The sequence below is a fragment of the Chiloscyllium punctatum genome, chromosome 6, assembly GCF_047496795.1.
Source record: "Chiloscyllium punctatum isolate Juve2018m chromosome 6, sChiPun1.3, whole genome shotgun sequence".
NCBI lineage: Eukaryota > Metazoa > Chordata > Chondrichthyes > Orectolobiformes > Hemiscylliidae > Chiloscyllium > Chiloscyllium punctatum.
In genome coordinates, this window is record NC_092744.1 from 5,109,182 (window position 1) to 5,125,585 (window position 16,404).

Consider the following 16,404-nt stretch of genomic DNA (forward strand, 5'->3'; position numbering starts at 1 on the left):
AAATTGAATTTCATCTCTTGTATTTAACCTGTTTTCTAATCTTCTCAAATGCCTTTTTAACTTTGTTTTGATTTCAATTCTATTTTGATTTTGTCAGGAAATTTTGATACCACTCCCTTTTGGTCCATGTTGAACTCAGCATGCAGTGCACTGTAGTTGGTCCAGCAGTGAGCTCTGGTCCATCATGATTTGCCTTGCAACCATCGCAAAAAATTGCCCTCAACACCTATCTTTTCCGGTGTTCTTAAATTAGTCATATGACCATAGTTAATCAGATACAATGAACTGTCTTATTTTGAGCCATATGTTTTTGGATCTTTCGCTTAAGGCATAAGAATGTTCAGTTTTATTATGCATATTTGGCCATGCATCATGGGCAAGTGATTAATTATAGCAAAGTTCATTAGTGATTCACTTCAATCCAATTGATCATTAAACAAGATTTAAAGTGACAAACTAGCATTTCGGAAACAAACAGAAATTGCTTGTGAAACACAACAGGTCTGGCAGAATCGGCATGAAGAAAGCAGAGTTATCATTGAGTCCAGTGACTCCTCTTCAGAGCTGCTCTAATGAAGAGTCACTGGACCTAAAACATAACTCTGCTTTCACCCCCACAGATACTGCCACACCTGAGTTTTGCCAGCAATTTCTGTTTTTGGTTTAGATTTCCAGAATCTGCACTCTTTTTTTTAAACTTTTTGTTTTTGTACCAGGTTGTTTTTCAGTAATTTCATAGTAGATGAATTTTCTTTTGGACTGAGTGGTGACTATACAATTGCAACCATGAATTATTGAAGAACTGAGCCAAATAGACATAATACAATCATGGTCAGAAGTCACAAGACCCCAGTTATAATCCAACAGCTTTATTTGAAATCACAGGTTTTTGAAGTGTTGCCCCTTGATCAGGTCAAGGGGCAGTGCTGCGAGAGCTTGTGATTTCACATAAACCTGTTGGACTGTAACCTGGTGTCGTGTGACTTCTGACCTTGTGCACCCCAGCCCTGCACTGACAATTCCACATAATGTAGTCATATCACCAATTGCTTAGGAAATGTTACTCACTGCTGCTGTCCTTCCAAGTTGCTGCTTGTTCTCTTTTTAGATCGTAACTTAATCTAACTTGTATGTTTATTCATGGATCATAACGTCTCTGGTAAGGTCAGCATGTATTGTGCTTTAGGAAGGTGAACCACCTTATTTGAACACCACTGAATGACTTGTTTGGGCATGCCAGAGAACGTTTGAGACTTTGTTTATTCATTCATGGGATGAGGGTATCATTGGCTAGGCTAGCATTTATTTCCCAGAGGACTGTTAAGAGCCAACCATACTGCTGTGGGTCTGGAGTCACAGCCAGGTAAGGATGGCAGTTTCCTTGCCAAAAAGACACACATGAACCATTTGGGTTTTTCTGACAATTGGCAATGGTTTCAATATTGGCTCATCATTTGACTCCTAATTCCAGATTTTTTTTTATATATGTTGAATTCAAATTCAGCCATCTGCCTTGGTGAGATTCAAACCTGCCTTCCCAGAATGTTACCTGAGTCTCTGGATTAGCAGTCTTGTGATAACACCACTAGGCTGTCGCCTCATTGCTGTAGATCGTTGTGTGTAGGCCAGGCTGGGTATCAATGTCTTGATTTCCTTCCCATAGGGCATTAGTGAACCAGATGAGCTGTACTGGCAGCTGTGTAGTTTGGTTGTCATTATTGATTTTACTCCAGATTTTACTTGTTTAGTTGATTGTTAAATTAGTTGAATTTAATCTCTTCAGCTGCTGTTTTGGATATGAATTCCTGTCTCATATCATTAGTCCAGGCCTCTGTTACCGGTTTGGTAAATACTACCAGAACCCTAATTATTATGATCTTTCATCAGAACATGATTCTTGAAAATATGTGAAGAACAGCTGGAGCTTGAATCCAACATTTGGATATTTCCAAATTTAAGTTTATTTACAGATTATCATGATTTCATGGGTAGACAAATAAATTGGAAACTCCAGAGACTTGAAAATAGGGAAAGCACGTTCATAAATTGATTTATAAAGTTTACTTGAGCTGCATTTTGTAGAAAGTTTATTTCCATTTATTTTGATCATTGAAAGATGACTGTATGGAAAATATAAATTGCTAATTGCCTTCACTTGCACATAAGATTATACAAGTAGCCATTCTACCATGGCAAGGAATGCTATGGCATTAGGCGTTAAAACTGTTTGATCTTCATATTTTTGTGTGCTCCAGATCAGGTTTGTGAGAAACTTAATCTTTATTTTTATCAATAGAACTTGTTGCAGCAGGTGGCATCACGTGATTTGTTGACTAACATACAGCAACTTCTGGTGGTGACTCCCCCAATTCTCAGCTCGGGTATGTTTATCATGGTGGTCCGGATGTTCTCGTTGATGTGTTCGAACTGTCCCACTCTGGCTGTGCAGCTTATGAAGCAAAGTGAGTATTTAGCAGGATCAAGCTGCAATCAATGATCATTTAATTTGTCTGTTTCCACAATACAACAGATTGTGGTTAATGTCTTGATTTTAGCTGAGTTAAGAGCAATTTGTTGTATTCCTTTCAATCAGTTGGCAGTGTTGGTGAAGCTTCCTTTGTATAGTTTAATTTCTGAATATTTTGCTCAATGTCATTATCTTAAACTGGTGAAGGTAATTCTTGAAATGTTTACTAAATCATTCGGGCACTTCCATTTTATAAACAATTGCTTGTTAACACAGAACTTAAACATTGATAAGATTAGACAAATTGAAACTTTTCATCTTGCATTCCTCAAGAAGCCCAGCTTAGCAAGGGAATAACAACTTGTATAACCTGATAAAAGGGTGCTGATTGAGTCATGATTGGCATGAAGGTATTTGACTATCACTCTGCTGAAAAAACTCCAAACAGGCAGCTTGACTCTGTCCAGAGCCATTGCCATAGAGGAAACAACAAAAATTGACAGTCTTCAGGACCCTTTCCTCAATTTAAAATAAAATTGTCAGGTATAGGCAAATTATTTGGAAGGAACAGGGTCCTGTGAATTAATATTTGCAGTTTCTCGCTTGGGCAAATAAATCAGAGTTTAACTGCTAATCTTAGATTAGCTTTCAGTGCAATTCTTGGCAATCAGGATGAGTAGATAAATTTTGCATGGAATCAAAATGTCTTCTGATGTTGGACGTGGGTGTTTTCGAATGTGCAAACAGACTTTTATTAGGTAATAGTTTCCTTAATGAAGTTCAATGTGAAAAGCCCTGATCTGGTTTGTTGATTCAATCCAAAGCAAGACCTAATGGGTTTACCACAGGAGTATGGAGGTTATGGAGTTCTCCAGGTCACATTTTTCTGAGAAAGGTAATATATAGTTGTAATTTTTTTACTTCTTTTGTAGACATTGCAGAAACTCTTCGGTTTTTACTTTGCGGAGCTTCAAGTGGGGGCTGCCAAGAACAAATCGATCTTGTACCAAGAAGTCCACAAGAACTTTATGAGCTTACTTCCCTGATTTGGTGAGATATTTTGCATAATGTGTTGAAATTTTTGATTTTGATCTGTGCACCTGTCGCCCTCGTTACACTTTTTTTTGTTGTCTTAAAAATTGGTTGAAGAATTTGCTGCAGCTCAACTCTTGTGCCATTCGATAGCATTAACTTAAAATTCCAGGAAAAGGTGGGATAAATGTAATCTCTGCCATCCAACCTGCACAGGCACAATGGGTAAATAATCTTCTGGGCTGTAATTCTAACAATAGAATTATCTGCACTTTCGACTCATGTTTGCAGTGCAGAAGAAGGCCATTTGAACCGTTATATCTGCACTGATGAACAAAGCTCAGACTACCCTCATCCATTTTCCAGCTCTTCACCCTTATCCCTGGAGGTTCTGACAATTGTTGATCGTACTGTGCCTTTAAGAGATGTAGTCTGTGCTGCCTCTCTTACAGAGACGTGTTGTCACAGGGGGACGACTTGTCTGTTTGAGAAACCATTGGTAAACCGCTTTGATCTGAGTGCTTAAGACAAAGGAAGCATGAGAGGGCGGAGTCGGGCTCCCTCCGACCAGGGTTTTAGTTTTGTTTTCAGTGGGGGTTTGGAATTGCCTGTTGAAGCTGATAGATCCAGCTCTTTCTCTGTTACAGCAGTTTTCTCTCTGCTGCTAGATTGCACTTGTTGGCTGTTTCTTTCTTTCTTTCTTTTTTTGTGTTCCTTTCTCCTTGACTAGAGAGGAAATAACACAAAGGAAAACTATTTTGCTGAATTTGCCTTTTCCCAGAGTGTTTGTGATGCTGCTTTACTAGAACAATTGGTGATTCGTAGTTAAATTTTACTATTTTATTAAGTATTTCAATGAGTTGCAGTTATGCCAATTTTTTTTTTGTATTTTAACTGTTATAAGAATGAAGTGCATTTTGCTGAAAAATATCTTAGACTATGAAAGATCTATGCAGAGGCAAGAATGTAGAATCCTATCTGGGACACGGTATCTTACACCTGTCTTTAAGATAAAAATGATGGTCGAGACTATCTCCTTTACTATATTTTGAGAGGTTTTGATCTGGTCCAATATGCAGTGCAAGTGAATATTTAAATACTGCTCAAATGTTACAAAAGTTTGACTTGACCATTCTTCCAGATAATGGTTTCCAGACTGCCAGCATCCTCTGGGTGAGAGAATTCCTCTTTTACTTCCCTCTTACTCTTCTGCTGACCCCCAAACCTCTGACCCCGAGTTATTGACTCTAATAGACAAAATACCTTTTGTATTCACCCTTTCTCTGCCCCTCATAACCTTGTAAACCTCTCGGTCTCTTACTGCTACCAGGAAAACAGTCTGTCTATCTAATATTTCCTTGTAGCTCAGGCCCTCAAGCAGGAGTAGCATCCTGGTAAATTTCCTTTGCACACCCTCGCGCAGTGACATCCTTCTGACAATGTGGTCACCAGAACTGCACAGTGTTCCCGCATAAACACTCTGTTCATGCTGCCTTTCTTAAAGGCAAATATCTCCTTAACCACATTACCTACCAGTCCTGCATCACAAAGTCCTTATGATCTTCAGTACTTTCCAAAATCCTACCATTCATTGTTTAATCCCTCGTCTTGTTAACCCGTAAGTGCATTATCTCACTTTATTTTTCCAGGTTGAATTTGATTTGCCACTGCTGTGCCCACCTGACCAGTCTAGATTCTTGCCCAGTTATTCATTTGGCAGCAAAATTCAGAATTTGCAATTGGCTGCCTTTTTAGTCTGATTAATCAGATTTTATCTGTTGCTGTGGTCAGTTGAATGCATTTGTGATTCTTCTGTCTTAAGCTGACTGTAGAATGAAACTATTCTAATACTTTATGATTTTAATTATTAACACCATGGTAAAATATGCTTCATATTTTGCTTTTGCAGTGAATTAATGCCATGTCTACCCAAAGAAGGAATTTTTGCTGTTGATACCATGTTAAAGAAGGGAAGTGCTCAAAATACAGATGGTGCAATATGGCAGTGGCGTGATGATCGAGGTCTCTGGCATCCATACAACCGAATCGATAGTCGCATAATTGAGGTATAATATCTTAGACTATGAAAGATCTATGTGGCAGGTGGGCGAAGCATGTGGAAAATGAGCTTCATCTTTGTCTTAATTTTATAACAAGTGAGATTGGTGGTTATTCTTGGACTATCCTAATAAATCCAAGATAGTCCTTCAGATATTGCCTCACCTTTTTTTTTGTGTAATCAGCACTCACCAAAATTTAAGTGTAACTTGAGCAACTGCAACAATTCCCACCTGAAAATTAACTTGAGTCCCATTCCTTCATTTTTTTTTCACAAATCTCTAATAAATATTAAGGAATATTCATTAGTCTAACCCAATCCCTTATCCCAATAACAAAACTTTTTAATATGAATTTATGCTGACACTTTATAAGCTAACAGTCACTGAATTGTAATGACTTTTGTGATCTGCAGTAGTGCTGTGTTCTGCCATATAACACTTAGATATGTTACAGTTTAATAATTTTAGTTTATCATGGTGCACATCCACTCTTGCTGCCTGTTACTATGTACAATCAAATCAGACTTGAAAAGCTCAGCATATCTTTATATGTGCAGACATGTATTTGATATGTGGTGAGTAGTGTGCTTACAAGCCAGTGTTCCAAGCTTGGAACTGAAGTGTCCTGCATATACTGGTAAATGTTAACCAAAGTGCCTTGGACACACTGGCAAGCAGTCTAATCTTAGGTCTGCAGTAATCTTTTTGTATGCTTTGACGGTCTGTTCACATTGTTCACAGGCAGCCCATCAAGTGGGTGAGGATGAAATAAGCTTGTCAACATTGGGTCGAGTTTATACTATTGACTTTAACTCTATGCAGCAGATCAATGAGGACACTGGAACAGCCCGTGCTATTCAGAGAAAACCCAATCCGTTGGCCAACACGAACACTGGTGAGTACTATCTTCTGGATTAATCCTAAATTTTAAACTTTAAGAGGTGAGATCAGAAAACCTTGTGTATTCTAGAAGACCATAAGACATAGGAGTGGAATCAAGGCCATTTGGCCCATCGAGTCCATTCTGCCATTTAATCATACTGGGTGTTTCAATTCCACTTGCCTGCACTCTCACCGTAGCCCTTAATTCTTTGTGAGATCAAGAATTTGTCAATCTTGGCCTTGAAGACACCCAACATCCCAGTTTCCACTGCGCTCTGTGGCAATGAATTCCACAGGCCCACCACTCTCTGGCTGAAGAAATATCTCCCATTTCTGTTCTAAATTGACCCCCTCTAATTTTAAGACTATGCCCACGGGTCCTAGTCTTCACGCCTAACAGAAACAGCTTCCCAGCGTCCACCGTTTCTAAGCCATGCATTATCTTGTAAGTTTCTGAATGTAGGTTTGCTCACTGAACTGGAAGGTTCACTTCCAGATGTTTCATCACCATACTAAGTAACATTTTCAGTGGGCCTCCAGGCAAAGCACTGCTGCTGATTCCTGCTTTCTATTTATGTTTGGGTTTCTTTGTAAGTTTCTATTAGATCTCCCCTTAACCTTCTAAACTCCAATGAATACAATCCCAGGATCCTCAGCCGATCATCGTATGTTAGGCCTACCATTCCAGGGATCATCTGTGTGAATCTCTGCTGGACACGCTCCAGTGTCAGTCTGTCCTTCCTGAGGTGTGGGGCCCAAAATTGGAGACAGTGTTCTAAATGGGGCCTAACTAGAGCTTTATAAAGTCTCAGAAGCACATCACTGCTTTTATATTCCAACCCTCTTGAGATAAATGCCATCGTTCTTATTATTTTTTTTTGTAAGCCTGAAACCTGGAGAGTATCAAATTTGCTTTTGTAGACTAAGGTTTTTTTTTTCCCTTGAAGAAAGAAAGTTGGATCTCTGTAGTGCCATTAATGAATCAACATTACAAAACGCCAAAATTGTTCAATTGGATGTTTTGTAGTTACTGCCGTAATTTAGAAAAAACGGGTATAGCCAATTTTGTGCACAGCACTGTCCCCTGAATAGTGGTTACAGATGATCTGGTTATCAATTTAAATGAGGCATATATATATGGTGGCTTAAATTATACTGCTGTTCAAGAGTGCTGAGAGTTTTTTTTCACCCGTGAGCAGATTGTTTTCATCTTTTGTCTGAAAGAAGCAGAGTGTTCTGCATTGGAATGTTGGCCTAGATATTGTTCAAATCTGTACAGGGAAATTTGAATTCATAACCACTGGTGCTGAATGAGACTACCCTCATTGAGTCATAGTGGATAGTTATAATTGGCATATTTTTGTTCACTTAATTTATTTCTGTAACTTTTTTTTATGAGCTTGTCACAGGCTTATAGGCTCAGGGTTATAATTTACAGGCTAATTGAGAAAAACACGTCACTACAATCCAAGGTTTTCAGAAAAGAGTGGTTATATGAACACTGTATTAAAGGCTTGTCAATTCCATGTAGCAATGTGCCATTAAAAAATTCATTACGTTGTAAGGTGATTGCACACTTTTATTCCATATATTTTGTAAGTGATGTCCCTGTGTAGCCATTTTTAGTGACTTCAATTTTTTGTCAAAAAATTACAGCATCATTGTCAAAGATTCAACTGTTTTTAACCAAACATAATTAACTGAGAATGTCAGGTCTGTTGGTATCCATCTATGTTATGATCTAGGGTTTACTTTAGAACAAAGCCTGGATGTAAACTGCATTTTATATATTTGCCTTAGAGTAGAGAGATTTAAGTGGGACTTGCAAGTAACTGTCAGTATTCATACTCTCTGATCTCCATAATCTATTTAAACAAACCGCTAGATAGAATTTGTGACAAAAGCTACAGTTTCCTGATCAAACAAGATTTGCTCAGGAAAATGCAACAATAATAATGGTGGATAATGATAACACAAATTGCACCTGAAGAATCCATCCATCCACTTACAGCATCCCTCTGGACATGATTGAGGAATACCTCCATCTCCATTGTGTTAGGGAGTTGTGCTGTCTTGCTCAGCAAAAGAACTCTATTGTTTGGTTAATGGTTAGTTTACAGATAGTTGATTTTTGGTAACATAGTTCTTGAATATTTTCTAGGCACAGTATGTAATATCAACCAGTGTCTTTTATAATGAATTCATTCCTTATGAAGGTAAATACCTAGAATAAAGACTGACTAACTGCTGTTGAGAGCCCTTCACAAAGCTTGATTGTAAAATTTATGTCTGGTTGTTTTGACCAGTTTTTAAACAGCTAAAAGTGGTATTAGGAAAGAAGAGGCTAATGTAACTGCTTTCTATCGCAGTCATGACAGAACCTGTCCAATCAAACAGAGCAGTAACAATTTAATTCTGATTCAGATAAATGCATTTTGTTGTTTGAAAGTCTTGAGAATTTTGGAAAAATGCAATCTGAAGTCTATGCTTTCTTGTTCAGGTGGTCACTCTGAAATGAGGAAGGATGATGCACGTGCTCAACTCATGAGGGAGGACCCAGACCTGGCTAAATGCTTTATAAAGACATTGTTTGGTGTGTTATATGAAGTGTATAGTTCATCAGCTGGACCTGCTGTCAGACACAAGTGCCTTAGAGCAATTCTTAGAATAATTTATTTTGCTGATGCTGAACTTCTGAAGGATGTTCTTAAAAATCATGCTGTTTCCAGGTTTGTGTTTATTGTAACATGCTTAGTTTTATGAAACAAAACTTTGCTGAAAATTTAAAGCTGAACTTTTGAATGTTGTGTAAGTTGAATTCCACTTTGAATAAGCAATTCTTCCAGTGTTGAGCTGTTTAAAAATAGGAGTATCAGTAATCAGACATATTCCAAGATAATTAGTAAATGAGGTGACAAATCAAAAAATATGCAGCAAATTGTGTTTTGAATTCTGTTGTGTGAACAGATGGTGAGAAGAGCTGCAATAACTTTTAAAAGGAAATTGAAAAAGTACTTGAAGGGAATAAATTCAGAGCAATGGGTAAAATTGACAGCTATCAAATAGGCCAAACAGCTGTCTTCAGAGGGTCTAAAATGCTTTCCCACTGGCACCACATCCAGTTAGATAATCTGAATTTTTTTATGGAGTTGGATCTTTCTGATCAAAGGCAGAAGATGATGTCTTTTCATGAAGTTGTGGTAACGATCTGTACTACATACAGGAAGTCCCTGATCTCCAAAGTCAAACCCATACATGGTTGTAATTTTAAAGACATGATGTGAACATTTCCAATACTTATGAACAGTAGCTTGCATACAAATTAGCTTGTGGATGGACTCCATATCAGAACCCATTCACGATCCAGGGATGTCTGCATGCTTTTATAACATTTTCTAATCATTCATTATCACTAATGTCCTTCCCTGGTATGGCCTACATGCAATGTGGTTGACTCTTAACTGCCCTCTGGGCATTTAGGGATGGGCAGTAAATGCTGGCCTAGTCAGTATTCAGTTCAGCTGATTCAGCAATGTTGCTCCTGTTGTGACTAGATAGTTTTTTCTGTGCCTGAAAAACAGAACTTTGTGGTTGTATCATAAGCTGTAATTTTCCATCAACATCCGAGCCAAATTTGATTTGAATTTGGCATTAAGGAACACCAGTAGGATTAGAACCTTTGGGAAATAGGGATAATTCCACTAGTTGAGTCAACAAATCTGAACACTAAATGCAAATTAGTGACTCGTAGATACTGATTCTTGTGTTATCCAAAACACACTTCATTCATAAAGTGTGTGTACACATGAGTTCAAATTTGCTGAAGTGCTGTGCAGGCTTATTTTTTTCGGATCAAACATGACACCCTTAAGATGTCCAACTAATTTTAAGTTAGTAGGTCATGTCTACAATATACACTCATGTCAAGCATTCTCTGCTATACACAGCCTGGTGGGTTTTGTAAGGTATTCAACTCCTTTGTAGGCAATAAGTGAAGGCCTTTACTCCTCCTATTTCTATTAAACCTTCTGTTTCTATTGTCCCTAAGCTTCACTGTTTCAGCAAATCTATTTTTTTCCCCCCCAAGGAGTATACTTTCATAAATATTTTTGAAAGCGCATTTACACGACAAGGCAGCATCAGTTTCTTCAAATACAGTACATGAGTTACTTGATCATGCTTAGCTACAGGTCATATCTGCAGTATGCACTTACGTTTAATGTAAATGTAGCACTCTTTGATCAATCTTAATTTGAAGTGATGTCTACACCAGTTCTACTTTTTTGGTTTAGTAATTCTGGTGTGATTGTAGTTTTTGGTTCTTTTATAGGTAACATAAAAATGCACTTAAAACAATTCCACTACTGCATACCAGAAGGTTTTAAAATTTTTTTTGTATATAGTTTAAATCAGTCTGCTTTTAGTATATGTAACCTGATTTTCTTGCTCCCTTTCAGCCACATTGCTTCCATGTTATCAAGTCAAGATTTCAAGATCGTTGTCGGAGCACTACAGATGGCAGAAATTTTAATGCAAAAGTTACCAGATATATTTAGTGTTTACTTTCGAAGAGAAGGCAAGGAACCTAAATACATAAATTTCCAGAATTTTATTATTTTTGAGTCTTGTGATTTCCCTCCTTCTGAATAAAAGTTAATTCAGATAACTTTCTGGCAGTACAAATAGTCAGATTGTTGGGCTGTTGCGGTGCAAATTGTTACCAACTTTATTTTTTTTTGTTGAAAGGTGTGATGCATCAGGTGAAAAATTTAGCGGAGTCTGAGACTCTACTTACCAGCCCTCCGAAGGCATGTAGTAGTGGGATAGGAACGCTGGGCACTGCTGCCACAATTAGCACAACCAATGTTGCAAGCAATACAGTTGCAGATCTGGGATCCTCCAGTTTCCCGAGTATGGATGATTCTCTGGACCTAAGTCCACAAGGGTAAGTTATTTTAAGTTTTCAAATTCAGACAAGAAAGCCACCTTACTCTGCAGTCAAGTTCAGATTGTCATAATTTATTTGATGTTCTGACCTCTGCTATTAATCAACTTATTAGCAGAGGCCTGTTATGACGTCTCTTTAAATGATACGAAAGTCGGAGGAGTTGTAGACAGTGAGGAAGGATATGGCAGGTTACAGCGGGATATAGAGAAGCTGCAGAGCTGGGCAGAAAGGTGGCAAATGGAGTTCAATGTAGCTAAGTGTGAAGTGATTCACTTTGGTAAGAGTAATAAAAAGATGGATTACTGGGCTAATGGTAGACTACTTGGTAGTGTGGAAGAGCAGAGGGATCTTGGTGTCCATGTACACAGATCTCTGAAAGTTGCCACCCAGGTAAATAGTGCAGTGAAGAAGGCATATGGCGTACTGGCTTTTATTGGTAGAGGAATTGAGTTCCGGAGTCCTGAGGTCATGCTGCAGTTGTATAAGACTCTGGTGCGGCCGCTTCTGGAATATTGTGTGCAGTTTTGGTCGCCATACTATCGGAAGGATGTGGAGGCACTGGAACGGGTGCAGAGGAGGTTTACCAGGATGTTGCCTGGTATGGTAGGAAGATCCTATGAGGAAAGGCTGAGGCACTTGGGGTTGTTTTCTTTGGAGAAAAGAAGGTTTAGGGGTGATTTGATAGAGGTGTACAAGATGATTAGGGGGTTAGATAGGGTTGACAGTGAGAACCTTTTTCCACGTATGGAGTCAGCTATTACAAGGGGGCATAGCTTTAAATTAAGGGGGGGTAGATATAGGACTGATGTTAGGGGTAGGTTCTTCACTCAGCGAGTCGTAAGATCATGGAATGCCCTGCCAGTAGCAGTAGTGGACTCTCCCTCTTTATGGGTATTTAAGCGGGCATTGGATAGGTATATGGAGGATAGTGGGTTAGTGTAGGTTAGGTGGGCTTTGATCGGCGCAACATCGAGGGCCGAAGGGCCTGTACTGCGCTGTATTGTTCTATGTTCTATGTTCTATGTTTAAATGAGTAGCAGTTTGGCCTAATCTGTTGATCAGTGCATTTTAGTCATTGTTATGCAGCATGCGAGGGCTTTTGCCCGAAACGTTGATTTCGAAGCTCCTCGGATGCTGCCTGAACTGCTGTGCTCTTCCAGCACCACTAATCCAGACCCAGATAGTCCATGCCAACCAGAATCACGAACTAAACTGGTCCCACCTGCCTGTGCTTGGCCCAAATCCTTCCAAACATTTCTTATCTAAATGTCTTTTCAACATTGTAACTGTACACACTTACTCTGGAAGTTCATTCCACACAAATCACTCTGTAAAATACAGCACAGAATTTGACTCTTAAGTCTAACTCATCCATCCTGATCTGACCACCTCGTTCCATTTGCCAGCATTTGGCCCATATCCCTCTTAATCCTTCCTATTCATATACCCATCCAGATGTGTTTTAAATGTTGTAATTGTACCAGCTTAGCCCACTTCCTCTGGCACCTTGATCCATACATGCACCACCCTTTGTGTGAAAAGGTTGTCCCTCAGGTCCCTATAAATATTTTCCCCTTACCTTAAGTCTAATCTTAAATCTTCAAGCTTTGGACTTCCCTACTCTGTGAATAAAAGTCCTTGGCTGTTCACTCTAGCCATGTCCCTTGTGATTTTATAGACCTCTAATAAGGTCACTCTTCAGCCTTCTATGCTTCAAGGGAAAGTTGCCCCAGTCTATTCACCCTCTCCCTGTAGCCCCCTATTCCAATTCCAGCAATATACTTGAAATCTTTTCTTAACCTCTTCAAGTTTAACAACATCTGTTCCCTGATAGTTGAAAGAATTTAACACACTTCAAAAAGTGTCCTCACCAATGTACTGCACAGGCACAACATGGTATCCCAACTCCTATATTCAGTGCACTGATTAATGAAGGCAAGTGTACCAAAAGTACCTTCACTACTCTGTCTACCTGCAATTCCACTTTCAAGGAACTCTGAACTGTATTCCAAGGTCTCTTTGTTCAGCAACACTCCCCAGGACCTGACTCTTAAGTGTATAAGGTAAAAACAATGACTGCTGATGTTGGAAACCAGATTTTGGATTAGTGGTGCTGGAAGAGCACAGCAGTTCGGGCAGCATCCAAGGAAGTCCTGCTCTGATTTGCTTTTCCAATTTGCAGCACCTCATTTATCTAAATTAAACTCCATCTGCCACTCGTCTGCCCATTGGCCAATCTGATCAAGATCCTATCATACTCTGAGCTAACCATCTTCACTGTTTACCACACCTCCAATTTTGATGTCATATACAAACTTACTAACCGTAGCTCCTATATTCGCATTCACATTATTTATATAAATGACAAATAGCCATGGCCCCAGGAGCAATCCTTGCAGCACACAGGCCTCCAGTCTGAAAAGTAACCCTCCACCAACATTGCCACAAGTGAATGTTTGGTTGTTTAAAATGATCATTTTTACTGAGGTCTCAGCTGTATTAAACATGTATACTGTGCCAATATCATGAGTAGATTCAGCAAATGGTTTGTGCAGGCACTACACTTGTGTGCATTGAGTGGAAGTGAGGCCCAACCTGGGTGCAGAACGAAAATAATTTTTGGTACACTGGAATTTGCTCCATTGAATATTACAGCTGTCTCACCTTAGTTATTTCATTGAATGCCAATTAAGTAAATGATAGCAAATTACAAGTACCTAACTATGAAACAAAATCAAAACATTCACCAGCTATTGAAAGCAAAGCAAAAAAGTAATACCTCCTTCCTCTCTGCACCAGGTTCCTGAATTTAGCACTTTATTAATTGTTGTACTTCTGGTCACTATTTGCTGCAACAGGTTTTACCAGATAACAGAACTGAGTTGTAGAACATAGGACAGAACAGTAGAGTGCAGCCGCAGGCCCTTTGTCTCTGACCATTAATGCCATTCCAAACTAATCTCCCCCTCCCTCCTCCCCCTCCCTCCTCCCCCTCCCTCCCTCCCCCTCCCTCCCTCCCCCTCCCTCCCTCCCCCTCCCTCCCTCCCCCTCCCTCCCTCCCCCTCCCTCCCTCCCCCTCCCTCCCTCCCCCTCCCTCCCTCCCCCTCCCTCCCTCCCCCTCCTTCCCTCCTCTTCCCTCCTCTTCCCTCCTCCCCCCCCCCCTTCCTGTCGTCATGTCTGTCTAAATGCCCCTTGAACAGTTCTATTGTATCTGCTGCTGTCATCTCCCCCGGCAGGGTGTTCCAGCACCTACAACCATCAGTTTTTAAAACAAAAAATTTCCTCATCTCCTTTTAAACTTTTCTCCCACTCACTTTAAATCTGTGCACCCCAATATTTGATATTTCCACCCTGGGAAAACTCTGAAGTACATCTATCAGATCTCCACTCAACCTCTGCTCTAGCAAAAACAGTCCAAGTTTGCCAACCCTCTCCTTCCAGCTAATACGCTCTAATCTTAGCAACATCCTGGTAAACCTCTCTTGCACCCTCTCCAAGGCCTCCGCATCCTTCCTTTAGTGTGCCAATTAGAACTGCATATAATACTCCAAATGTGGCCTAACTGAAGTTTTATGGAGCTACAACATGACCTGCCAGCTTACATACTCAGTGCCTTGACCAATGAAGGCAAGTTTGCCACTTGCTTTCATTGCCACCTTATGTGCTTATGTTGCCACTTGAGGGAGCTATGGACTGCTAAGGGTCCTGCCACTTGCTGTATATTTTTCTTTTGCATTTTACTTCCTAAGTTGGATCATCTCACACTCATTCAAATTAAACTCCGTTTCCCTGCCCAGCATATATAACTGATTTATGTCCTGTTTATCTGTTGACAACCTTCCTCACTATCCATAACTCTTCCAATTTTCATGTTAGAGCAGCATGGTGGCTCAGTGGTTAGCACTGTTGCCTTACAGCGCCAGGAACCCTGGTTCGATTCCTGCCTCAGGTGACCGTCTGTGTGGAGTTTTCTCGGGTGCTCTGGTTTCCTCCCACAGCCCAGAGATGTGCAGATTAGGTGAATTGGTCATGCTAAATTGCCCATCGTGTTCAGGGGGGGTGTAGGTTAGGCGCATTAGTCAGAGTAAATGTAGGGGAATGGATCGGGGTGGGTTACTCTTCGGAAGATTGGCGTGGACATATTGGATTGAAGGGCTATATAGGGATTCTGATCTGTAAATTTACTAATCAGATCATCTCCATTTTTCATTCAAATCACATATATCTTTAAATACCTTACAAACAACAGAAGTCCTAGCACTGATCATTCTGGAGCACCACAGGCTTCCAGTCAAAAAAACACCCCTCAGCAATTACCTTCTGTTTCCTATGACCAAGCCAATTTTGTATCCAACTTAGCAACTCTCTGTGGATCCCATGTGGCATAATCTTCTGGACCAGCCCAAATGAGGAACCTTGTCAAATGCTTTAAAGTCCATGAAGACCGCATCCCCTTTCCCTACTCTCATTGATCACTCAAAAAGCTCCGATTTGCCAGACAAAACTTCTCTGCGCAAAGCCATGGTGACTACCCCTAATAAGTCCACTCTGAGTAAACCTTACACAAAGAATCTTCTACAGTGATTTCCCAACTACTGATGTAGGGCTTGCTGGCCTATAATTTTCTCGATTTATCCCTGTTGTCCTCTTCAAACAAAGGAAGAACATTAGCAGTTCTCCAATCTTCTGGGATCTCACCCATGGCTAAAGAAGATAAAAAGATCTCTTCCTTGGCTTCCCTCAGTAACCGTGACTTCCTTACCTTAATGCTTTTAAGGCACCCAACATGACTAACTTTTTAATATTGACATGCCCTAGAATATCAACATTCTCTTCTGTAATCTTACCACTATGCATGTCCTTCTCAGTGATGCAAAGTACCCATTTAAGGAACATGCCCACATCCTATGGCTCCACACACACATACTTTCCTTTGTCCTTAAATGGATTTACTCTTTCCCTCGCTACCCTCTTGCTTTTAAAAATGCTTTGGGATTTTCTTTAATTCTACATGC

The 16,404-nt window shown here is 39.8% G+C and overlaps 1 protein-coding gene across 13 annotated transcripts in view; it reads left to right on the forward strand.

The window, feature by feature from the left end:
- The window catches only part of trip12 (thyroid hormone receptor interactor 12), a 217,834-nt gene that overhangs the window by 118,575 nt on the left and 82,855 nt on the right, over positions 1-16,404 (forward strand). For 11 of the 13 annotated variants that reach the window (XM_072571941.1, XM_072571936.1, XM_072571937.1 and 8 more), the window contains 7 exons: positions 2,297-2,462; positions 3,400-3,517; positions 5,409-5,565; positions 6,301-6,454; positions 8,942-9,170; positions 10,899-11,017; positions 11,188-11,386. In XM_072571941.1, the coding sequence (XP_072428042.1) occupies positions 2,297-2,462; positions 3,400-3,517; positions 5,409-5,565; positions 6,301-6,454; positions 8,942-9,170; positions 10,899-11,017; positions 11,188-11,386 (1,142 nt within the window). The remainder of the gene's footprint in view (positions 1-2,296; positions 2,463-3,399; positions 3,518-5,408; positions 5,566-6,300; positions 6,455-8,941; positions 9,171-10,898; positions 11,018-11,187; positions 11,387-16,404) is intronic. The other 2 variants (XM_072571946.1, XM_072571947.1) reach the window with 1 other exon arrangement.